This window comes from Cydia strobilella, chromosome 22 (genome assembly GCF_947568885.1).
Source record: "Cydia strobilella chromosome 22, ilCydStro3.1, whole genome shotgun sequence".
Lineage (NCBI taxonomy): Eukaryota > Metazoa > Arthropoda > Insecta > Lepidoptera > Tortricidae > Cydia > Cydia strobilella.
In genome coordinates this window covers 8015206-8040006 of record NC_086062.1, presented here as the reverse complement: position 1 = coordinate 8040006, position 24801 = coordinate 8015206, and the positions used below count along the sequence as shown (strand labels likewise).

Below are 24801 nucleotides of genomic sequence, written 5' to 3'. Positions count from 1 at the left end.
TCCACAGTGTACAGACAGGTGGACATGGCTCATGGTGGGATCGAATCGGCTGACGGACGGCGCGACTGATCTATTTGCTGCTCGGCACGGAGCGCCCCCCCTACTATGTACTATTAGTCTCTAGATATACAGAATAACAGGTTAGTTCTTATTATCTTAGCTTTTAATATTTTTAATTAATAAGGGAAGGGGTGGGAGGGGGGAAGAGCGTATATATGTCGACGGCCGATCGTAAAGTTCCTGTGTAATGTTTTGATGGTAACATTATACCAATAGATAAGTAGGATAGGTTCGTTAGGTTGCTTCAGATGCCCGAAGGAATACGAGTAGAGGAGCCCCGCGTGCGCGTCAGGGAACGAGAGAACGATTTTCACGATTCACGATATGCCTAGGAATTTCATGATCTGCCTGGTATTAAGATCGGCCGCCGACATATAGACGAAGATAGACTGGCTTAACAGCGAGTTTTAAGCATGATGATATTGATGATTAGTTTTTTTGTCATGTGCTATGCTTTTGAATCCCATTTTAATTAATTAGCATGTATATTATAGTAAAAATATTTAGGATAAAGCAAAAGTGAAACAAAAAAGATTTTAAGTGAATTACTTCAATTGCTCGAGTGTAGTTAAATCCAAAGGGTAATCGTACATCGCGCTTATATGTTTTTATTTCAGTACAATACGGTAAGGCGCTACACAAGCGTGCTAATAATTGCATCAGGCAGATCATCTTATTTTCTATAACAGAGTACTAACAAATTATACTTTGGTAAGCTTTTAATTTCTTTTTTTATCCAAACTTCGTAAGCCGTCCAACAGATTTAAGTTTCAACAAAACTGTACTTAACATGTTTAGTAGCAGTGCAGTGTTAATTGGTATGTCTTTTTTATATTTTACATCTGGTATTACATTACAACATCAGGGGCCGATTGCATAACAACTTGTAACTAATAATATTAGGGAAAGTCTCTTTCTAATCAAAGGAATTGGAAAGAGACTTCCGCTAATATTATTAGTTACAAGTTGTTAGAAGTTGTTATTCAATCGGCCCCAGTAGGCCGAGCACATGATTGACGCGACAGTATCTCGGCGCGAGATAGACTACCCGTCTTTTACTAACTGTATGAATTAAAGGGGGACGGGTAGTCATATGTCGCGGCGAGATACTCTCGCGCCAATCATGTGCTAGCCCGGCAGGTGCTATTATAATAAGCACATTACGTAACTACGTCGAAAATGTAAAGGGCCATAATTATGTACTGCAATAGTCATTTACGATACTAGTGCCAAAAATAGGAAATTCGCAACGAGTGGCGAATTTTAAAACACGACCAAATTGAGTGTTTTAAATCGACACGAGTTCCGCATTACCTATTCGCAGTGGCGTAGCGTAAACAAATCTGGCCGTGGGCGAAATCGCATCTGCGAGGCCCTTTACTTTCACTGTGCCCAAAGGGGCCTCGCGCGAGGCCGCCCTTGGAGCGCGAGGCCGTGGGCGACGGCCCACTTCGCCCACGCCTAGCTACGCCACTGCCTGTTCGCACGTGTATCGCACAACGTTTTACAGTACACATGGCCCTGTAAATTTTCTACGTAGTTACGTAATGCGCTTATTGTAACACCGGTGTCGTAATGTAGCACAAGATGTAAGATAAGATAATTATGTAAGAAATTTTTAAAGTGTAGTTATAGTATTTATAAAGATGTAGTTCTTACTATAGCAGGTAATTACAATTTAGAATGCTATTTTTTATTTTTAGTTTGTGCTTGATTGATAGATGGATGGATCTTAATTTGCTATCTCAGCTATGGCAGGCTTTGTCAATACAATCAAGGAAAAAGACATTCGCAACACGCCTCGTTAAAATATGGTATAGTATGAATTTTCTTAAATGATTTTTACCTAATCTGTTAAACAAAAGCCATTGTTACTTTTGTGCGAGCGGTCGGCGATTGTGTGCTATTGTGTCTGAGCGCGTGGCGTGCGCTCAGACACAATAGCACACGCCGTGGCACGCGTTCAAACACAATGGCACACAATGGCCGACCGCTCGCATAACAGAAACAATGGCTTTTGTTTAACAGATTAGGGTCTTAGGCGTAAAAATCATTTGAGAAGATTCATACTATACCTACAGTTTGCTTGTTTAATTATTGACTACACTTAATTTGTGGTAAGGTACGACTGCAGGGACCGGACAACCCTTTCCGCGATAAAACCCTTTCAATGGGCGACACTTAAACAAGGCTAACACATTGAAAGACTTTCCCTTTTGAACTGCAAGCCCATTCATACCCTTACCTTTGACTAACCCTTACCGAAAAGCTAACCAAAAATAAGGCTAGCTCTTAATAAGGGTTACCCTTATCTTTAAGCGCTTTTTATAAAGGTTTCCCTTTGCTTGAAAGAGACAGGATTAGTATATATCTATGGAAGTGTATGAAAAGGAAAGAAAATACGTGCCTAGTCAAAGAACGCCGCCGTCGCCGCCGACGATCGCTCGGATTCGAAGTAATGTGTGCTTTATGAACAAGGTAGACGACTTAAATTAGCACGCTTATATACTAAAAGGGAAACCCTTTATAAGGCTAACCCTTATAAGCAATATGCAAGGTGTTGGTGAGCGGATGATAAGGGTTTTTTAAGGGTATTTGGGCTACCGATTACTCAAATGTGGTAGCTTTATATAAGGGTTTTTAAAAGCAAAACAAAGGGTTTCGTCTGGCAAAGGGTATGGTGAGTTAAGCCTTATGCAATACCCTTATAAAACCCCGATAAGGGATAGCGGGCCGGTCCCTGGGTACGAGTAGGATTATTGAACCCTTAAAACTTTCCGTCAACCACAAACTTTTAAATACCCGTACCCTGTCCTGTCATTTAGAGCTAACAAATTAATTAATTAGTTATTATATTCGTGAAATGAAACCCTGAAAGCCAGCGGTATTTAATTAATGTATAATTCCAATCATTATTATCACTCGAGATATTCTCGATGTAGTGTTTTTAGCAACCGATTAATATGATAAACTTAACGAGATTATCGACACGGTATAAAGTCGTCGTCAATAGAACTTGCAAATAATATAAACAAATCATTTTAATATTGTCTTCGGTTACCGCGATAGTTACTCATGAAATAAAACTATGAAAACGGATTATATCGTCGGGATGTATTATAAATTCAATATACGCGATATAATCCGTTTTCATAGTTTTATTTCAAATCATTTTAAATTTATATAAATAAACTATATAACCCTTAAATGCATGATTTTTTTTCTGTTGAATCTGTGAGCTGTCCAATGCTTTGTATATATTTGGCAACAATATGCATTTAAGGGTTAAGTATTAGACTGTTGATAAGGTCATGGTTGTCCTTTTAAAGAGCGAGATTACGAAGTAATGAAGGTATTTCATTTTTAGTTAATTTAATTATTAATATTTCAGGGAAAATAACCTTCGTAAAAATGTTAGGTTATGTGTCAGACGCTAACAAAATCTGTCATATTTGTTTACATTATTGGCAAGTTATATTGACGACGACTTTAATATGACCGTAACAATTTCAGGATATCTGACGGCCCATTCCCAACCAAACGCAGCTGGTATCCGCCCCTAGAGCATTGCCTCACAGAGAACGTCACTGTACTATCTAGAGAGGAGGCGGTGCCCCGCGCCGAGGGGGCGCCGCCCCAAAAAGAGGCACCGCCTGAAAAAGATGGGGCGTTGCGTCAAAATGAGTTCAGCGTAGAAGGAATCTCGCTTTGTATAAAGGGAGTCGAGGGGGCGCGGACCCGCGCTGAGGGGGCAGAGGGGGCGAAGCTCCGCGTTGAGGGGGCTGAGGGAAGGCAGCGGCGGCCGAAGGGGGCAGATACGCCGCAGCATGGAGACACGCAGTTGCTAGATCGAGAATATCAGAGGTAATGATATCTTATCTTATTAAATAGTACATTTTGATGCTAGTGCGGAAAGTATGTCATTACTTGAGAAATTACTGAAGAATGACATTTACGCACGTGTATCGAACGACATTTTTTAATACAGTTGCGAAAAATAATAAAAACAACAAGTAAAGAATAAAAACTTTGGAAACTTAAAACGCCTCTTAGTAAGAAAAAAACGCCTCTTCTTTGACAGGCGTTTCAGCAGCTATTCCTACCTCTACCTTCCATAGCTATTCCGTTCCATTCAGACAAATTATTAAGAACGGTTTTTCAATATTAAATATTAAAAAATAAACTTGTTATAATGATGAAGAGGTAAGTAATAAAATATGAGATATGTATATTTTTGGTATTATTACATTAACAGTAGGTTTTTATGTTGATTACGAGGTTTAAAGGAAACTAATATGTATTAACACTCATCAATAAGTAGTCATGAATTGGAACAAGTATAAATTAAAAAAAATTGGAAAAGTAAAAAGCACTAGTTCGCGAAAACCAACTTTCCGCACGCTAGACCATGTAACTTTTATAATATCTATGTAAAACCCTTTTTATGTGCAAATACTCACTCGTTGCCATTGTAACCGTTTTCTTCCCTTGGACAACCACACTTGAAATCCTGATTTTACAGTATTTTAATGTATCAAACATGCATTTTTGTGGTAGTTTTATGCCATTTCTATAACAGGCCAGAGAGATAAGTTATTTGACACATCTCCAGCCCAGCACAAAAACACAGGGGATAAGTTCACTTTAGTACACATTGACTGTATTTCTCTCTGTGTCATGTACTTGTTTTGTGCAATAAAGTATTTACTACTACTACAAAACTACGAATTTGTTATGATCTCTAAACCCCATCACAGACGGAGCGATAATATATAGGCAGATACCGACAGATAGGAACCGTGCGCGTTGGAGGGTCTGCCATCTTGTGGCCTGAATCGGAACCATAAACATGTACATCACATGTACATTGACACTTCACGCCAAAGCAAGTGCTGCCATCTTGTGGGCTACTTTGGAAGCATAAACTACACATTTACGCCTCGCGCCAAAAAATCTGACGTCTCCTGTGCTGCCCCCTACAGTTTATGCACGCTCCCTATACGGCATCTGCCGATATCTTTTACGTACTATTTGACAGAGCCAACACGAAGCTGTAATACATATTTTAGTATCTGCCGATATCTTATCGCAAGGCATCTGCAGATATGCCTTAAGATGTCTTGCAATGTATCGGTCGGTATATTTCGTCTCTCTCACAATGTAGGCGCTAGACAGAGAGCGATATATATATTAGTATCGTTGCGTGTGTGGTGCTTAGCGATACTCGCAGATATCTGTCGGTATCTGCCGATATCGTGACGAGCTTAACCGGCTATTCTCACTTGTACATTTGTTTGTCTCAGGTTTATGGAAGCCTTAGAGGTCGCGGAGGCCCAGGTTCAATCCCGCAGCACCACGCCCGTCCGTGCAGAAGACGCAGAACAGAAGAGAGCAGAAGAGAAGGAGAAGGTGAAGCTGAGCAGCGAGGGCTGGAGCCAGGAGAGCGAGGTCGATGAGGAAGTCGGGAACACAAGTGTGGTGAAGAAGAGGTAAGTGATGACTAGAGATGGGCTGAATATGGAGTTTGCCGATTACGAATAATCGGCCGAATGTTTGGTTCATTTATATCACTAATAAACCATTTGAAAACACTTCAATTACATTAGCAGCTAAAGATAAATCGCTTCCTAGACAATTCCCTATAAACAAACGGCCAAAAGGCAAGGGACTCGCAAGTAGGGTAAATATACCGATTCTGGACCGGTGACGTCATGATGACGTCACAGGCAGAAACTGCATATTTACCCTACTCTCGCAAAATTCTTCAAATAATCACAAAATTACAAGGGAACCATTTTAATCATTCGGTTTTTAACCTGATCCGTAGTCCATAAATAAGAAATTGGTCTTTTTTTGCATAAATGTAAAGTTGTAAAAAATAGGGTTGTTGACATGTTGAATTTTATAACTTAATCTTGTTAAATAGATGGATAATGAGCAATTGTGTAATTTTCAACCAAAAGGGTACTTATTGTCGGTTGTCAATAAGGCGCTATTTCCATATAGCTTCAATTCGAAATCAACCTTATCGACAAGCGACAATGTCGTACCTTTTGGTTGAAAACGTCACAATTTATCACAATAAATGGGAAACTTAAAAAATATATGGGAATAATAAAATATACCTGTTTTTTTACTTCTAAATAGGAAAAAAGTCATGGTACCATTCGATTCCTTTCATTAAAAAAAAATTGTATGGCAACAATATAATAAACGCAATATTTCACTGACAAAATCGCAATTTCCTTGTTTTCCATACATCGAAACGCTTCTAAGCAATAGCGACGTTACATGCTAAAGTCACGATGTATTGCCATTATCATAGAGTAACTTATACTAGAGCGGTACTGTCATAGTAAATTTTGTAACCCCAGTAAATTCACTGCCATCTGTCGACACACTTTAAAACTAAAAATGAAGATTTATAAAAATACGATAGAATGTATTTAAATATAGATAAATGTTTTTTTTTATTTGCATTAATTATTTTTATGATTTTGACCCATGTTCTTCCACTGATATGCGTTAAAATTGTTAAATAACAAACGAAACCGTCAACGCCATCTATTCGACTGTAGGCCAAAACTAGTAGCGCCCTCTGAACGAGAATCAAATTTTCTTGATTTTCGAGGCACGTTTTTTCCTTAGACTGTATCTATCTATTACGGAGTTATATCTATCTTTGCCATTATGTAAGGAGCGTTTCGTCAGTGCGGGTGCCAAACTTTAACCATCATTTGTGCCATTTTCAACCAAAAGGTTACTTATTGTCGGTTGTTAATAAGGCGCTATTTCCATATAGCTTCAATTCGAAATCAACCTTATCGACAAGCGACAATGTGGTACCTTTTGGTTGAGAACGTCACATTTGTGACTTACGCTCTAAATATACGTCCTACGTACGTTTTACGTACGCTCGAAATGGGCAAAATTGTTGATACCTATAACTTTATATTTATAACATGTTATACTTTTTACACAATTTTGACAATAAATTATATTAACAAGTTTGAGAACAAATCAAATTATTTTATTAAATATTTTGATTTGTGTTTTTTAAAGTAGTCACACTACTATATATAAATTAAAAACTGTAATAGATGTCATATATTAAAGAAAAAGTGACGAAGCCCTCCAGTGGTGAAGGCCGGATTCGAACCGGCATCTTTAGCTATCGCGGCTAACGCCATGAACCCCTAGGCCACCCCGCCAGATGCCGGTTCGAATCCGGCCTTCACCACTGGAGGGCTTCGTCACTTTTTCTTTAATATATGACATCTATTACAGTTTTTAATAAATTATATTCTTATTCTTTTGTATTGCTTTAAGACAATGGGTCCCATACAGAATCCTCAAAATCTCGAGGAATTTTGTACATACACCCGCCCGTTGCTGCTCACATAGTGTCATTGACCGCCGGCACCATGGGCGGGACAGCTATTTAATTAAGCGCGTGCGATAGAGATAGCAACAGGCGGGTTGATCTACGAAATTCCTCGTTCTAAGCGTCCTTTCTTTAGAAATCATTTTAATGCATCGCCATCTGCGTTGAATTCGTCGCATTCAACCTCACTAGCAATCTAATCTGAAGTTAAACTCTCACTCTACAGCAGAAAACAGAAAGGGGGAGAGAAAGAGAAAGCTCGTAAGAGGAAGAGATCCCCCTCCACTCTCTCCTCCGCCACCGACGATGAGGAGGTAAAGAGGAAGAAAGCCAAGAAGAAGGTAAGTAAATACGATGCGGTGAAGGTAAGCGCTGGTGGCCTAGCGGTAAGTGCGTGCGACTTACAATCCGGAGGTCGCGGCTCGTACCAATGACTTTTCCGGATATACGAAATATCATTTTGATATTTACCAGTTGCTTTTCGGTGAAGTAAAACATCGTGAGGAAACCGGACTTTTTTAGTAGTTTAGTTAGTCCCAATAAGTTTCGTCCTAGAATCCTAGAAGAATTCCTAATTTCCCCTATGGGAGAATGGAAGGTGGAAGATCAGATTGTGATGGTTGGTGGCAGTCGCTTTCGTAAAACTAGTGCCTACGTCAATTCTTGGGATTAATTGTCAAGCGAATCCCAGACTTCCATTAGCCGTGGCAAATGATAACGCAAGGAAGAAGAAGAAATACGGCATGCACCTATAGAGAACGTGCGTGTTGGAGGGTCTGCCATCTCGTGACGTGAATCGAAAACGAAAACTATTCACGCCTCTAAGCGGGTGCTGCCCTTTACAGTTCACGCCCGCTCTATTTCGCATAATAGGGTCTGCCATCTACTGGCTTAAATCTAAAAATGAAATCTAGACATTATGCTTCGCGCTAATGAATAGGGGGCATGTGCTGCCGTCTACGTACGGTGCATGCACGCTCCCGTGCACAGGTCTCGTGTTTTAACCCTTAAATGCATGATTTTTTGTATAACTTTTTAATAAATTGAAATAGATGTGTCATGTTGTATAGATTGAGGGAAAAATAAAGAAAAAAATCATAGTATTTAAAAAAACCATCAAATATACGATGCATATATACATCATTCATTATGCATTTAAGGGTTAAGATGTCGCGAATGGAAAAAACTAATAGAATATATTAAACACATACAATATCGACTAACAAAAGCACAGCGTACACAATGGAAGGCAGGACCTTGAAATTTGGAACATCAAATGGTGTAGAGCTCAAGGAGTAAAAATGGGGTTGAAAGTTATTTCTGGGTGAATCAACTTTTAGAACACTTAATTTCGTGTCCCTAGACTCAAAGAAAAATCGATTTTCCATAAACCATGTTGATTTTTTAACTTTTTTGTTTACACGGGCATTATTAAATCCATAAGTATTAATTTACCATACAAAATGTAACTTTTATATTATCAAGTTGTTAATTTTAATGTGTTAATTATTAAATACCTATGTATCTAATAATGCCAGTGTAAACAAAGAAGTAAAAAAATAAACATGGTTTTTGAAAAATCGATTTTTCTTTGCTTTGTGGGTCTAAAACACGAAAAAAGTGTTCTAAAAGTTGATTCACCCTTCTACGCTAACTCGCGGTCGGATTAAGTTTGGAACTTTAATATTCTTTCAGACGAGTAAAAAGTCAAAAACGAAGCTGGCGAAACGGCGACGCACGGAGAAGAAACATATGAAGAAGCTGAGAGAAAAACAGAAGAAGAAGAAAGCTAAAGCAGTGAAGATCTCTGAAGAAGAGGAGGAATGTAAGTTTAAACTTATTGAAGGCTACTCTTATTTTGACTTCGTTTTTTTTTTTTTTTTTTTTTTTTCAATTATACTTAGTTTTTTAGCATTAGAAAAAAGGTAAACAATCTTGATGTGTCTTTTATTGAAAAACGCTTTTTAATAATTACTTATAAAAGCAAAAGAATGTAAATAATCGTATATGATTTACAATTGTTACATAATTTGCCGTTACATTATTTTTCGAAAGTGTTTTTCAATAAAAAGACACTCCGAGATCGCTTACCTTCTTTCTAATGCTAAAACAATATGGACAATTTTACACAGACCTAGTCCCACAGTTAGCTCAATAAGGTGGTGTGTGGGACGTGTATTTCATAGATTTATAAAAATCCTTAATCCTTCATCGGAAGATCAGCGCTGGAAGTCGCCAGCAGCATGCTGAGATGGAGCCATTTCGTGACACTTTATTTTCACTTTGTTCTTTTAATGTATGTCTATTGTCTGTGTGTTTACGAATAAAAACTATTATATTCTATTCTAAAAACTTCAGATAAACGCGTTATCATATAAATCTTATTAGGCTCTTTTAAGTACGTGGCTCCATACCTTCTCAGTTATATCTACAATCAAACTTCGTCAAATTTTACATGTTTAATGTCATTGTTTCGCATTCCAGCACCCAAGAAGAAATTAAAAGACAAGAAAATTAAAAAGAAACTAAAACTAAAAAAGATCCAAAAGAAGAAGAAAAAAGCAAAATCCAGCAGCTCATCCAGCAGTAGTTCGTCCAGCTCCGACTCCGACAACAGAAAGAGAAAGAAGAAAAACAAGAAAAAGAAAGAGGAAGCTTTCGACGTCAACATTCTTAACAATATCAAGACTGAGAAGTTGACAGATGACGAGAAATGCCAGGAGATGATAGAAGATTTCTCTCCTAGAAGACAGCAGGAGAAGAGACCGGAGATTATTAATGTGAAGGAGTTGGGGGTTCAGATAAAGCAGGAGGTGGAGGAGGAAAGGATGGAGGAGACGGAGGCTATGGATGATTTTGATTTGAGTAATAATAATGAATTTATGGATACCAGTAATGTGGAGAAGAATGACTTCAAGGTAAGTTTTAATTAAATTAATGAAATATCAGTAACCATTTTCTTAAGCCTACGCCGTTTGTCGTCTGTAGTTTGTAGTGTGGTTTTTACTCTGTTTTGTCATTTTACACGTCTTGGAGGGCCGGTTTCATAAATACTAAGCCATAAAAGATTGTCATAAGCAAAAATCATACGACTTTTATTATAAGGAACTTCCGCTTGTATTACAAGTTACAAGCGTTCAGAAGACCCCTGAAGCAAATTTGTACATTTGTAACTTGTTACCTTTGAAAACATGAATTGTTAAAAAACTCTTTCCTTTCAGGAACCCCAAGACCGCCTAACACCGCAAAGACCCGAGGAGAACTCCCAATGCTCCTCCCAAGACTCGGCGTGCAGCGAGAAACCTCCCTCCTACGAGAAAGACGAGAGTCATCTCCGGCCCTCCTCGCAGAACTCCAACTATAGCTTTAATGACGTGATCGCGAGCCAAACTGGACTCTATAACAAGGGCATAGAGGCGGATGACAATGAATACGAACCCGAGAATTATGAGATGTATGAGCAACTGGCGATGGCGTATCAGAGCGATGTCGCTAGTAATGTAAGTCTTTCTTTTTAACCTTTCAACGATATCATAAATGACACTGTAGCAATTTCCATGCCCAAATGTTCTGATATGCTTTCATAGCAATTTTGTGTCTGACAGCGGTTAGACAAGCGTAGTTTTACGTTTTGAAATTATAGATTATAATATTGTTTTCATACTCACAAAGCTAAAATGGAAACAATAAAATTAAATAGCGCCGTTTTAAAAAACGAGTCTCGGCATTTTATGAAGTACATTAAGTGCCGGTAACCCGCTCGGCGGGTTCTCTGTTCTTAGTCGCTTTCCTCTACAAAGAAGGAAACTCTGGGATCGGCAGTTGGCAGTGAATGTGTTAAAACTCTTTATTTATTTACTTCTCTATGTACTCATAACATCTTTATTGCTCATATATTACAGTAAATACTGACCCTGTAAGGGCACAGCAATTTATTCTTATACACCAAAGATGGGCATTATTCGAATATTTTTTTATCGAAATAATCATTCGAATAAACAATAATTCATGATTTTTTTACTCACGAATGATTTATTCGCGAATTTACTCGTAATATAGTGTTAGGTTAGATGTAGGTAACGCGAGGTTGTTATTTTGTCGAAGATTTAGCGGTTTTGTCTGTCGTTCTTTGGCTTGTAAGAAAAGATGGCTATGGGCCTTTGCAAATTTACATACTTCAAAGATATATAAGCACGCAAGTGTTAAGATTCCTAGCTCTTTGAAATTGGTTCGACAGCTCTGCATTTGTTTTATATTTACTATAATTCATACACTTTTTTTGTACAATAAACAGACTGTTTACAATCGTACTGTTGCCCCAAAGCAATATGCCGTAGCGGAACAAGGAGTGGGCATACGCATGGTAGGTTGTTAAGGCGGTTGTTATATCGGTAGTCTATTAATTCATACAGTGCATACGTAATTCGGGATAATCTACTACTACTGATTGCAATAACTGCAACCGGACGATAGTTATTGCAATCAGTAGCTGTCCTTATAAATTAGTTTTATTATAGACAGTTTAAATATGTACGTAGATTTGTATTTACTGCACGCAAATAGTTCTCAGCTATGCAGTTTTAATGTATTCCCAGTTCTAAAAACATCAAGATTAAGCAAGATCTATCATCGGAAGAAACCGTGAAGCTCCCGCGGGGGGCTATCTTATGCTTGAGGTGTCCCAGCATCCCCAAGAATAAGGTATCTCCCAGGGTGGGGTCTTCAATACGCATGGCAAGACAAGGAAGCAACAAGTCACGTGAAAATACTTAAGATTATTGAAAGAAAGTTACAAAAGTGCATGCGTATTAATCGTGCTACTGTTTATTTTTTGGGGTTGTATAAATATTTTACTATTTCTGTGTTGATATTTATATAACAAGTTGTTTTATAATGTTTTTCAGCAAGTACCTCTGCCTAGCGAAGAAGGCACGCAGCGAATAGAGACGGTGGTGCGGCGGCGGCTCGGCGAGATCAAGTGCGACTGGCGCGCCGGCGCCGCGCCGCCGCCGGGCGCGGGCGCGGGCGCGGGGGCGGGGGCGGGGGCGGGCGCCGGCGCCGCGGCCAGGCCCAGTCGCTGGGGTTAGTACATCTTACACAATTAGCTCCATGCATGAATTTATTTTTATTTTTGGATTCATAATTCGTTGGAACACCGGAAATGATAAAAATACTTTTGTAAACCTTAACATTATTTTATTAAAAAATATTTAAAATGTTGAAAATTTTTGAGCGGTTGAAACGCTCATAATTTTTGGCGCGAATTCGACAGAGCGTGATGACGTCACACGTTGGGCGGCCCAACTGACGTTTGCTACTAATGACACTAATCTGTCGAACGCGTGACGTCACGTGGCGTTTCGAGCGTTTCGCTCACTAGCTTTTCGCGGGCAAATTTTTGTACTTTTTATTTATAATTTTAAGTAATTAAATGGTAATTTAAAAACGGAAATGCATTTGTAACATGATATAACGGTAACAAACATCCGAATAAAACATATTTCGTTCAAATATAAACTTCATGCATGAGGCTAATTCTATACTGAGTGGCCTTAGTGGGTACGAGATTAAATAGCTTGATTATATCACTATTGTATATAATACTTTTTCTACGAATCAACAAAATTAATACTCTAAACTAGTATGATCATATAGGGAAACAAACCAAAAGTAAGCAGCTAGGATACTCGAGCAGCTGCGATACCTTCACACGCCTTCACCGGCCGGGCCGCGTCACTTTCTCGTAACTCATGAGGCCCTGGTACTTGCTCCGCGCTAAATTCAATTTTCATACAGGTTTTTTCTTGATTTTGGCCACAGTAGCCTATGGAGAGTAATGTGAAACGCTAAGCGGTCTTCGTAGCCTATGGATATTGCTATTTTAAGAGAGTCGCATGCGCGTTTCTAACCTATGTAGCAATTGTTGCTTCTTATACAACCTAATATAAATAATTAAGTTGGCTATCGTTTTGTTTCGTCCTCTTGACCGCGGCGGCACGTCATTGGTCAATTTAATTGGTCAAATCCATTATAGTTGACTACAGCGTTTGCTTATAAAGATTATAGTTGAGTCCCCATAGTGAAAAGTATGCGATTTCAGTTTGGTATACGAAATCTTAATAGGGAATATTACGCGAAACTCTGCGTAGAGTGCGCCACTACCACAATCTCAGGGTCTATCGCGAAACTAGAAAATCGAAATGTCTCTGAAACACACAGACACAGTATGTATAAGTTACTCTAAATAAATAAATAATTAATAAATAACTCTATGGTTTACTAAAAAGACTAGTGCTGCACTCTGGTGGCAGAACATTGCAGTAATAGCCTGCAAATAATAATTCAACAATTACAGTCGACGTGTAGAAAAAGTAATTAATAATACCAACAAAGAAACTTAAATATACATGTACCTATACGTTCCAGGTTTGAAGCCTGGCGAGGTGAACATCGTGCTAACAGGAGGCTCGGACTTCACTCCGGAGCCCGTGTACCGCATCGACACCATCACCAGCAGGAACGACAACAGCTCGGGGTACGACTCTATTACACTACACTCTGGAACAATGAAAATGGATTACTTTGTATTGACATTATAGGAATAAAAGCCTGGCGACGGGCGGCTCGGACTTCACTTCTAAGCCCGTGTAGTCATCGACACGATTACTAGCAGAAACAAAAACAGCTCGGGGTACGACTCTATTACACTAAACTCTGGAAAAATGGAAACGGGTTACTTTGTATTGACATATCCTTTATCCTTTTTCATTTTCATGCCAACTGTCTTCAAGAAGTTTGGAGACGGAAAAACCTACTTGCTAAGAGAGAAAATGTTTTACTAAAATGTACTATTTTAATTTATTGAAAAAATTTCATTACAAAGCGCATATGTATTTGTCTAAAATAGAATTTCACTTCAATCCTTAACAGACCAACTTAAGAAACATAATTTAAGAAAAAAAAATTAAAAAGATGATGATTAAGCATGGCAAGTATTGCCCAATAAAAGTCGCATTTTTATTGCAAAAGTCACATTTTTGTCCTCGAACCAAAATTTAAAAAAACGGCCATGTCATAATTCACGCACAATGTAGCACATGTCACAGACAAGGGCCAAAAGTCACGAAAAATGTGACTTGACCATCTGGCAACATGAAGGGTTAAGTAACCTAAAAACAAAATATTGAAGAATATTAATAATATACCATTTAAAAATTTCCAGCAGCTACGATGAAGCCTACATGGACATGTACGGCGCGATGGACCGGCTGCAGTACGGCGACTGCTTCTCCGCGTCCGACGCGCAGTCGCAGTCGCAACAACAATCGCAGTCGCAGTCGCAGGAGAAGGACCGACGCGGAACACTGGACGATAGGATCGATCAGGCGTTGAGGCACACTGGTGAGGACCATTTGTGACATTTTCAACCAAAAGGTACCACATTGTCGCTTGTCGATTAGGTTGATTTCTAATTGAAGCTATATGGAAATAGCACCTTACTGACAAGCGACAATAAGTACCCTTTTGGTTGAAAATGGCACATTTACTTATAAACAAAGAAGATATAATAGGATAGAGCGGTATTGTCATAGTAAATTTTGTAGCCACTGTAAATTCACTGCCAACTATCGACACACGATTAAAACTGATGTACCATACACATGATGATACACATGATGTGATATGATGATGGTGTTGTATGGTGAATACCATAAAATTATTTATTTATAGGGGTTAAAGTTTTTTGTTTTAAATAGAAAATATCCACAAGGAGTACCTATACCATGTGAACGGTACAATGCATGAAGCTAGGCGTACACTAGCAAGACCTTGCAATTTACGTTACATTGCCTACTACTAAGGGAGACTGCATTCAATAGTTTGGTCAGATACCGCAATGTAATGAAAATTGCATGCAAGTTCTTGCCAGTCTAAACCTCGCTCAACGAACGACGATCTTAGAATCGTGCTCAAAGTAGGAAATGTACAGTCAGCAGCAGAAGTTGCTAAGCGGGCGAGGTGTTCAAAATGATCTTGACGCGACTTTAGTGTTAAGAGAATAAGAGCGTGTCAAAGTAATTTTGAACACCACGCCCGCTTAGCAATTTTTGCCGCTGACTGTACCGAGATATGTTTGTTTAAGGGGATACCATGCCCCAATGCCCAAGGGGATACAATGACCTTCGATCTGAATCCCTTAGTTTTCTAATGTTTTTTGTGGCTTATCATAATATATGTAGTGCAAAAGTATACGATTCAAAACTTGTCAAAAATCGATGAAAACCTCGGTTTTAATAAATTGTAATATTGTTATAGTTTTGGGTGACATAGCGATGGAGCCGGAAAATAAGGAGGCGGACGCTGACAAGGACAACAGGGACAAAGGCATACTGAGCACGTGAGTACAGAATAGATAACTAAAGACAGGACGCTGATCACGAGGAAGTTTGTATAAAAATAGTTATTGATTCTCGCAGTAAAAACAAAAAAAGAAAAGAAACAGCAATGGACAACATGATATTTACATCAATAACAATAAAAGTCATTTGTTCAGAGGGTCTACTGCGAAATACGAAAATCGAAAATCGTTATCTGCCTCTCTATCACTCTTGCATATTTGTGACGTTTTTAAACCAAAAGTTACCACATTGTCGCTTGTTGATAAGGTTGATTTCTAATTGAAACTATATGAAAATAGCGTCTTACTGACAAGCGACAAAGTACCATTTTGGTTGAAAATGGCACATTTATTAAGAGATTTAATGAATTGCCTGATTGATGTCCAGCAATTAAGCTTATTCTCAAATTGAATGATTGCTATTACACTTTATCGAGGCGCTATAAACTTACTCTAGTTGCTGTTACTGATTCCACGCAGACGAAGTCGCGGGCAAAAGCTAGTTTATAAATATTAAAAACAAATGTGTCATGTCAGGGGTGCGATACTCTTCGCTTCGGGCAAACTCGGCTGCGCTCGGCTCAGCATTGCTCCGAGCAATTATTAGGGTTGGCACAACTTGACGTTCCCTTACGTACACGACCACAGATAAGATAATGACTTGAATTTTGTCAACCCTAAGTAGCCGAAAGGGATAGTGCCATATATTAGAAAGGGACAGCATGATTCGATCCCAAACTCTGTTAAACTTCGGTTTTGTAGAAAGTCTCCTTACTATACTATTATTTTTTCACCTCAGCAGCTCGAACAAGCCTACTTTCGTCACTCCCTGAGGAAAGTGCGACTTTCCTCACTCCAGGGAGTGAAACAAAGTAGCTTTTTAATTTAGTGAAGGCCATGAACTTCCACTTCATACTTTTATTACTTTTTTTTTATGGTATGGTATGGTTTAATTAATTAGTATGAGTTTTGAATGATTCACGGTTAGTTTCACTAGACTTATATTGACCGGGATATAGACCGTGATTACCTTCTGTATTATTTGTGAGCTCCCGATATTTCGACGCAGTTACATGCATCATGTTCACGGGTGACTGAAGATAGCGGGTGGGTGTCAAAGTTGTGTAGACCGCGCTCTGTCTACCCTCATTCTAAGGTAATCACGGTCTATATCCCGGTCAATATAAGTCTAGTTAATTAGTATGTTCTCACTCAAAAATTCTGTGTGCAACACGAGAGCAAAGTTATTTTACATCTCGTGTTTTTGAGTCCCTCGCTGCGCTCAAGATTCTTCCTTAGAATCACTCGCTTCGCTCGTGATTCAATTCTCTCGCTTTCGCTTTCTCGGGACTCAAAATAAAAAGATTCTTTCACTTTTTCCGGACTCAAAATAAACACTCGCAAGAAAAAGCAACTTAACTCTCTTGTTGCACAAATAAGTAATTCTGTGGTGATGTGTCACGCTCACGCTCACGTGGTGTCGGCGCAGGTCGGGCGCGGGCGCGGGCGCGGGCGCGGGCGCGGCGCGCGGCTGTAAGCGCGTGAGCTTCGCGGACGGGTACCGGCCCGGCCAGGACTCCGACACCGAGGACCCGCCCGCTAAGAAGGTACACCGCAATATATATACATTGCTTCTTTTGCTTTATTTAGGACCCCTTAGGTTCGTTTTCTTCTCTCACTGAGCGTATGCGAGATGGATGTGCGTGCTCGGACCCACGGAAAACAATTATAGGGTGCGTTAGGATAAGATTGAACGGGTTTTTCATGCGGGGTAAGATGAAAAGTTGCCCATAATGCTTCGGCATAAGGAGGATTTTTTGTCTTACCCCTCATGAAAATCCCGTTCAATCTTATTCCGACGCACCCTATTTTTGAAAATTGAAATTGAAATTGAAATATTTATTGCAGACCGTGGTGTAGTGTGTTAGTATAGGTACAATTAATATTTACATGTAACATAGGTATTTAAATTATGGTTAGTTTTTACATAGGACGCAAAACAAAACAAAACAATTACAAAAAAATCTAAAATTACAATTCTAGACTTTTAGTTTTTGGTGCAATTTTTTTTTTTTACTTTTTTAAAGTGCATTTTAAATCTATGTTCGTGTTTTTTTTCTATCGAACGAAAGTTCCTACAGAAAGGCCTCAACGTTGCTAGTAAAATTTTAGATCTAAAAATAAGCTACGACTTTTCAAAATCTCCGTTTAGAGCCTATTGCACGTTTGTACCAAAGATAAATATAACTCCGTAATAGATGGATACAGCCTAAGGAAAAAACGTGCCTCGAAAATCACGAAAATTTGATTCTCGATCAGATGACGCCACTAGTTTTGGCCTACTCTCGTATAGAGGGCGTTGACGGTTTCGTTTGTTATTTATAATTTTAACGCATATCAGTGAAAGAACATGGGTCAAAATCATATAAAAATAATTATATAATGCAAACAAAAAAAACATTTATCCATTTTAACGTATTTTTATAAATCTTCATTTTTAGTTTTAAAGTATGTCGATAGATGGCAGAGAATTTACAGCGGTTAAAAGTTTTACTATGACAGTACCGCTCTATCTTATTATATCCTCATTGGTTTGTTTGTACTTATAATTTATTTACAGAAGGACGGTAGAGTAAAAAGAGCGAAGCTCTTTCTTTCCGTCTGTGTTTGAGAGACGTACTTACTTACATAAATACGAGTACTCGCTCTACGACAGTCTTCCCGACCAAAAATGTTATAAGGTAAACTCGCATTATTTGGTGACACGCCTAATTCGGTGATACAAGTTTTGAAGCATGACACCGAGGAAAGCTAGTGAATTAGGGCCTTTTAAATGGGATCTAACGGCCTCGGCGGCTTTGCCGTGAGGCCCATTTAAAAGGCCCTAATTCACTAGCTTTCTTCGGTGTCATGCTTCAAAACTTGTATCACCGAAAGGCGTGTCACCAAATAATGCGAGTTTACCCTACCTATATCGGTTTTTCCTACATTGATCTTACAGGAATTTCAGAATTTCTCCAGCATCACTTGACACGGTTTGTGTGTAATTTCAATTTTGGGCCAATCTATATCGGTGTCGTTTACTCCAGCGCTCTCGCCCCCGGCGCGTGGGGTGCGCGTGGCCGTGCCCCGCGCCGCACCCCGACCACGTGCCGCTGTGGGACGCGCTGCCCCCGCCCCCGCCCCCGCCGGGCTCGCCCCCGCCCCGCGCGCGCCCCCCCGCGCCGCCGCTGCACCTGCTGCGCAGACCGCCCCCGCACGCGCACCCGAGGGGGCTGAGGCCGCCGCATCCGCATCCGCAACACAAGTTCGGTAAGGAACATATCCGCTTAAACGCTTATTACAAGCTGGCGATCGGACGATGACTTGCGATGGTCTTTTTCCGTCCCAAAATATCAGAAAATCGTTAGCGACATTTAAAATTTAAAAATATTACGATACAAGTGCGAAAAGTAGGTAATTCACAACGAGTGGCGATAAATTAAAACACGACCGAAGGGAGTGTTTTAAATCGACACGAGTTGCGAATTACCTTTTTGCACGTGTATTGTACGTTTTACAGTGCATATGGCCTTTTAAATTTTCGACATACGCACGTATAGTGCTAGTTACCGCATATAGGGCGGTAAATTTGCACAATATGTACTGTAAAAATAGTTTGTGCTCCCTACCAAGCTTTGTCAACTCGATTGCCAAAAATGTTTAATGTTTGATATTTGTGACGTTTTCAATCAAAAGGCCACATTGTTTACCATTGCTTAACATAAGGACGAAATTGGATTGCATCTTTATACGAATAAACGCTCAGAGCGTCCTTATGGCAAGCGACAATGTGGTACCTTTTGACTGAAAACGACACATTTTTGCACTACTATTTTTTTATATATTTCAAATGTACTGTAAACGATGTGCTGGTATTTCGTGAAACGGAAAACGACCGGCGCCATCCGTAAAAATACTACGACCGACCAACGCCATTGCATGCGATTATCGGTCCCATTTGTAGAGGCCATTATGTATATTCTTTAAATGTATGTATAAAACGTTATTGTTTTCAGACCTCAACGTGCCAATGCCCGCGTTCATGCCACCGGAGCCTCCACCCGGACTCATTTCCTTCCAGTAAACGCCCAGTAGTCAACTGTTATTAAATGACTGTAAACCGTTAATTAAAACATGTTAAACTGATTATATCGTATGATTTCTGCCAGCGCCACTACAATTACGTCTAATGACCTAGGAGGATATAACCAACGGAGACGTCGTCTGTAATTTGCTGTACTAAAAAGTAACGTCACAAACGTCAAAAATCATGTCAGATAAACGTCAGTCCATACATTGTGTATGACCATTGGCCGACTATTTTCGAAAGAGTGGAATGCCTGTTAATGGCTACTCCGTTTGGTTATATCCTCCTAGCTAATGACAGATCAGTCAGCAGTCGGACCATAGTCGGACAAACTGGGGTAATCAAACTACCATTTTAGCACCTATATTTGGTATGTCCGGATATTCCGGATGTTGTATCCGCATTTTTCAACCGATTCTCGTGAATTTTTGTGAGCAGGTTTAGTTAGGTAGAAATGGTAGAATTTTTTGTGTCGTTTCGTGTTGTAAATCTCAAAATGATATTTTTAGCAAACATCAAGGTTTTCTAATAAAGTTGTTTCATCAACTGTATATAGCAGCTAGGCCTTTTCATAAATTTGAAATAAAGAAATAATAAAACCTAAATATTTTGTAAAATATTAAAATGAATTATTGAAATAAAAAGAACTGGCCGGTTATTTTTCCAAAATCTAACCTAACCTAATCCTCTATTTGTGGCTTTTCATTACAGAAGGGTACTGTCCTTTTGCTTCAAGTGCAATAAGAACCTGTATTTTTATTTCAATGAGTATATGGCTTCCTACTCTTCCTAGTACTTTTTTTAATTATTTATCATTTATAACACCATCCCGCCAGTTAGTAGTTATTTTCCTAAATATTATACTTGGCATGGCACTCTTAGCAGGTGTGTTATATGAATAAGGCCTACTGTCCACGACGCGTAGCTGCATAGACGCTGCATGAATACGCAGTGCAGCTGCCATGCAGCCCGGCGTACAGACGTTGTCCACGAAGCGTAGCGTAAGCGTATCGTAGCCTACATTTCCTTTCATTCGTGAGAATGTCGTCCAACGATGAAGACGTTATTTACAAAAACTCAACGTGCTATTCCTTGCGATGCAGCCCGGCGTATGACATGCAGTACGCCCAGCGGCGTGAAGCTTGCATGCAGCGTCGCTGACGCGACGTTGCCGCTCCGTCGACAGAGTTGTGCGGTTTTGTATGTAGGCTGCAAGCAAGCGTACAATGACGAGTACGCGTCTGCAGCTACGCTTCCGTGGACAGTAGGCCTAAGACACTATCTACAGGTATCATGTATCTACTATAGGGATCATATCAAAGGATTGATTCACCCCGCGCCGCATCGCTTCGCTTCGCGTTAGCCTAAACCAATAAATTTATGTATAACTCAGTATTTTACCTATTGTCCTATTGATATCCCAAACTTTAATCTTTATCAGATAGTTTATTTTTCGCTTTATCACCTAAACGGCTAATAGAACCCGCCTAGCGGGTTCCCGGCACTTAATCACCTATCCTTTCTCAGGATCATATGAGGGATGAGGGACATAAAATTTTCCCTGACCCTCTTAGCAGCTCTGGCTAGCGAAACGTGTCCTGCGAAAGGATGGATCTCGAGTTAGACCACGATAAGTCTGCAACGACTTTGATAGCACACGCGGTGCAGTGTTATATTAAACGTCAAACTTCTATGAAATTTTGACGTATAAATAACACTACTGCGTGTGCTATCAAAATCGTTGCATACGTCCAATAGTTAGCTATAAGTACGTTCCAAACAATATATCTAGTCAAATATGTAAATTCGATTAATACAGTACCAATTGAATATTCAACAGATTCAACTATATCCTTTGAAACGTACTTACAAATAGACATGAGCAAAAAGATTTGAACAAATTCTAGTTTCTTGTTTCATCTTTGTTTTCGTATTCTGCATGTAAGTGGATCAAATAAGTTAATTAGTTAGTCTTTATGCTCATGCCCAGTCTACTAATGAGTAGTTTTGAGTATTTAAATAAAACAAAACATCTTAAAGAGGAACTCATATTTTTATTAAACAAATTACTTAACATAAATCAGTCTTTGTACAATATTTACAAAATCAATTTGAAAATCCTATTACCTCTAGAGGTTTAGTCCACTTCTTCAATTGTTGGGCCGTCATTTCTGCTTTGGTATCCAGGCATGCCTCCCATGCCACCGGGCATGCCTCCCATGCCTCCTGGCATTCCTCCCATGCCACCGGGCATGCCTCCCATTCCTCCCATGCCGCCGGGCATGCCTCCCATTCCTCCCATGCCGCCGGGCATGCCTCCCATTCCTCCGGGCATTCCGCCCATGCCTCCTGGCATACCTCCGGGCATGCCTCCTTGGTTGCCGCCCGCGCCGCCGCCGTGCATCTTGGTCATTACCGGCGAGCACACTCTCTGCACCTCCTTCAGCTTATGCTCGTACTCTTCCACCTCGGCCAGAGAGTTGTTGTCTAGCCATCTCAGCGTCTCCTCGCACTCGCTGCGAGCAGTGCTCTTGTCCTGCTCGCTCAGATTGTCTCCCGCGTCGTCCAAGGCTTGCTTCACGCTGAATACATAGGCCTCAAGCTGGTTTCTCGCTGATACCCTCTTCCTCTGCTTCTCGTCTTCATCCTTGTAGCGCTCGGCCTCTGCGAGCATTCTGTCGATGTCCGCCTGCGACAGTCTGCCTCTGTCGTTCTTGATGACGATGTTCTTACTCCGTCCGGTGCTGTTCTCCTTGGCCGATACGTTCAAGATGCCGTTAGCGTCGATGTCGAAGGTGACGTCGATCTTGGGCACCCCTCTGGGCGCGGGCGGGATGCCGGTCAGGTCGAACGTGCCCAGCAAGTTGTTGTCTTTTGTCATGGCGCGCTCGCCCTCGTACACCTGGATGGTGACCGCCGGCTGGTTGTCAGAGTACGTCGTGAATGTCTGAGACTGCTTGGTCGGAATCTTCGAGTTGCGTTCGATGATTTTGGTCATGACGCCGCCGGCCGTCTCGATGCCCAGAGACAACGGCGACACGTCGACCAGCAGCACGTCCTGGATCCTGGAGTCGTTGGATCCGCTGAGGATGGCCGCCTGCACCGCCGCTCCGTACGCCACCGCCTCGTCGGGGTTGATGGAGAGATTCAGCTGCTTGCCGCCGAAGAAGTTCTGTAGAAGGCTCTGGATCTTCGGTATGCGAGTGGAGCCCCCGACGAGCACGACGTCGTGGATCTGGCTCTTGTCCAGTTTGGCGTCGCGCAGCGCCTTCTCGACCGGCTCCAGTGTGCCGCGGAACAGATCCGAGTTGAGCTCTTCGAAGCGCGCGCGGGAGACGCGCGTGTAGTAGTCGATGCCCTCGTACAGCGCGTCGATCTCTATCGACGCCTCGGTGCTGGACGAGAGGGTGCGCTTGGCGCGCTCGGCGGCCGTCCGCAGGCGGCGCAGCGCGCGGGTGTTGCCGCGCAGATCCTTCTTGTACTTGCGCTTGAACTCGTCCGCGAGATGGTTCACTAGCCTATTGTCGAAGTCCTCGCCTCCGAGATGCGTGTCGCCGGCCGTCGCCTTCACCTCGAACAGCGAGCCCTCGTCGATGGTGAGGATGGACACGTCGAAAGTGCCGCCGCCGAGATCGAAGATCAACACGTTGCGCTCGCCCTTCAAGTTCTTGTCCAAGCCGTACGCGAGCGCGGCGGCGGTGGGCTCGTTGATGATCCGCAGCACGTTGAGGCCGGCGATGGCGCCCGCGTCCTTGGTGGCTTGGCGCTGCGAGTCGTTGAAGTAAGCCGGGACCGTGATGACGGCGTCCCGCACTGTCGTGCCCAAGAACGCCTCGGCCGTCTCCTTCATCTTCGTCAACACCATGCTGCTGATCTCCTCCGGCGCGAACCTCTTCGTCTCGCCTTTGAACTCGACCTGGATCTTTGGCTTGCCACAGTCGCTGATGACTTTAAACGGCCAGTGCTTCATGTCCGCCTGTATCTTCGGGTCGTCGAACTTGCGTCCGATGAGTCGCTTGGCATCGAACACCGTGTTGTTGGGATTGAGCGCGACTTGGTTCTTCGCGGCGTCGCCGATGAGTCGCTCGGTGTCCGTGAACGCGACGTAGGATGGTGTGGTCCGGTTGCCCTGGTCGTTCGCGATGATCTCCACATTCCCGTGCTGGTAAACTCCCACACAGGAGTAAGTCGTTCCAAGATCAATTCCTACAGCTGGCATTTTTCGTTGATTAACTTTAATAACTTCCTTGCACAATATAATAATATATCACGTAATAACGAGAGGTATTCACCACTCAACTTCTCCGTACTTTCACTTTTGTGTTCAGATATAAACTGAGTTCCCGCCAGAGCGCGGCTGCTTATATACCCCTCGGAAAGCGACCAATCAGAGCGCAGTATTTTCTAGATTATTCTCGACAACTGTTCGGCGGCCAATCACGCTCGTTAACAACACGACACGAATATCATGAATGTTCTCGACTCTTCCGGATTAGTGAGGGAGATAGAATACAATGTTATATGAGATTGAGAGAGATGGGCAATTTAGTAGTAATACCAGTTCTTGAAAAATAATGAACTTATATGGTATTTTGTAAGTTTTATGACTTTGAAATTTAATGTTAGACTGAAATTTAATCTTACATTAAAATTTAGTACCTACCTACCCATTTTTTTCATGTAATTGATACGATAATAATGGGAATATGAGTACATTTTCGTAAACCTTAAGGGATTAGTTAGTTAGTAAGGTCATAAATACTTGAAATTAGAAAACAAAAATATATATTTTAGACCTATTTTTTCGTAATAAAGGTAAAAAAAACTTAG

At 40.9% G+C, this 24801-nt stretch overlaps 2 protein-coding genes across 2 annotated transcripts in view; one reads left to right on the top strand and one right to left on the bottom strand.

Moving 5' to 3' along the window:
- The window catches only part of LOC134751605 (uncharacterized), a 30408-nt gene extending 10394 nt beyond the window's left edge, over positions 1–20014 (top strand). Inside the window, exons 9-21 of the mRNA XM_063687081.1 lie at positions 3574–3924; positions 5364–5549; positions 7671–7785; positions 9140–9269; positions 9929–10362; positions 10666–10944; positions 12349–12526; positions 13871–13979; positions 14667–14845; positions 15761–15842; positions 17332–17449; positions 18932–19154; positions 19901–20014. Coding sequence (XP_063543151.1) covers positions 3574–3924; positions 5364–5549; positions 7671–7785; positions 9140–9269; positions 9929–10362; positions 10666–10944; positions 12349–12526; positions 13871–13979; positions 14667–14845; positions 15761–15842; positions 17332–17449; positions 18932–19154; positions 19901–19968 — 2452 coding nt within the window. The 3' untranslated portion in view covers positions 19969–20014. The remainder of the gene's footprint in view (positions 1–3573; positions 3925–5363; positions 5550–7670; positions 7786–9139; positions 9270–9928; positions 10363–10665; positions 10945–12348; positions 12527–13870; positions 13980–14666; positions 14846–15760; positions 15843–17331; positions 17450–18931; positions 19155–19900) is intronic.
- Positions 20015–22005: 1991 nt separating this feature from the next.
- LOC134751404 (heat shock protein 68-like) lies at positions 22006–24282 on the bottom strand. Its single transcript, XM_063686798.1, has one exon. The coding sequence runs from the start codon at positions 24188–24190 to the stop codon at positions 22109–22111; it is 2082 nt and encodes a 693-aa protein (XP_063542868.1). The 5' UTR covers positions 24191–24282; the 3' UTR covers positions 22006–22108.
- Between the last annotated feature and the right edge of the window lie 519 nt (positions 24283–24801).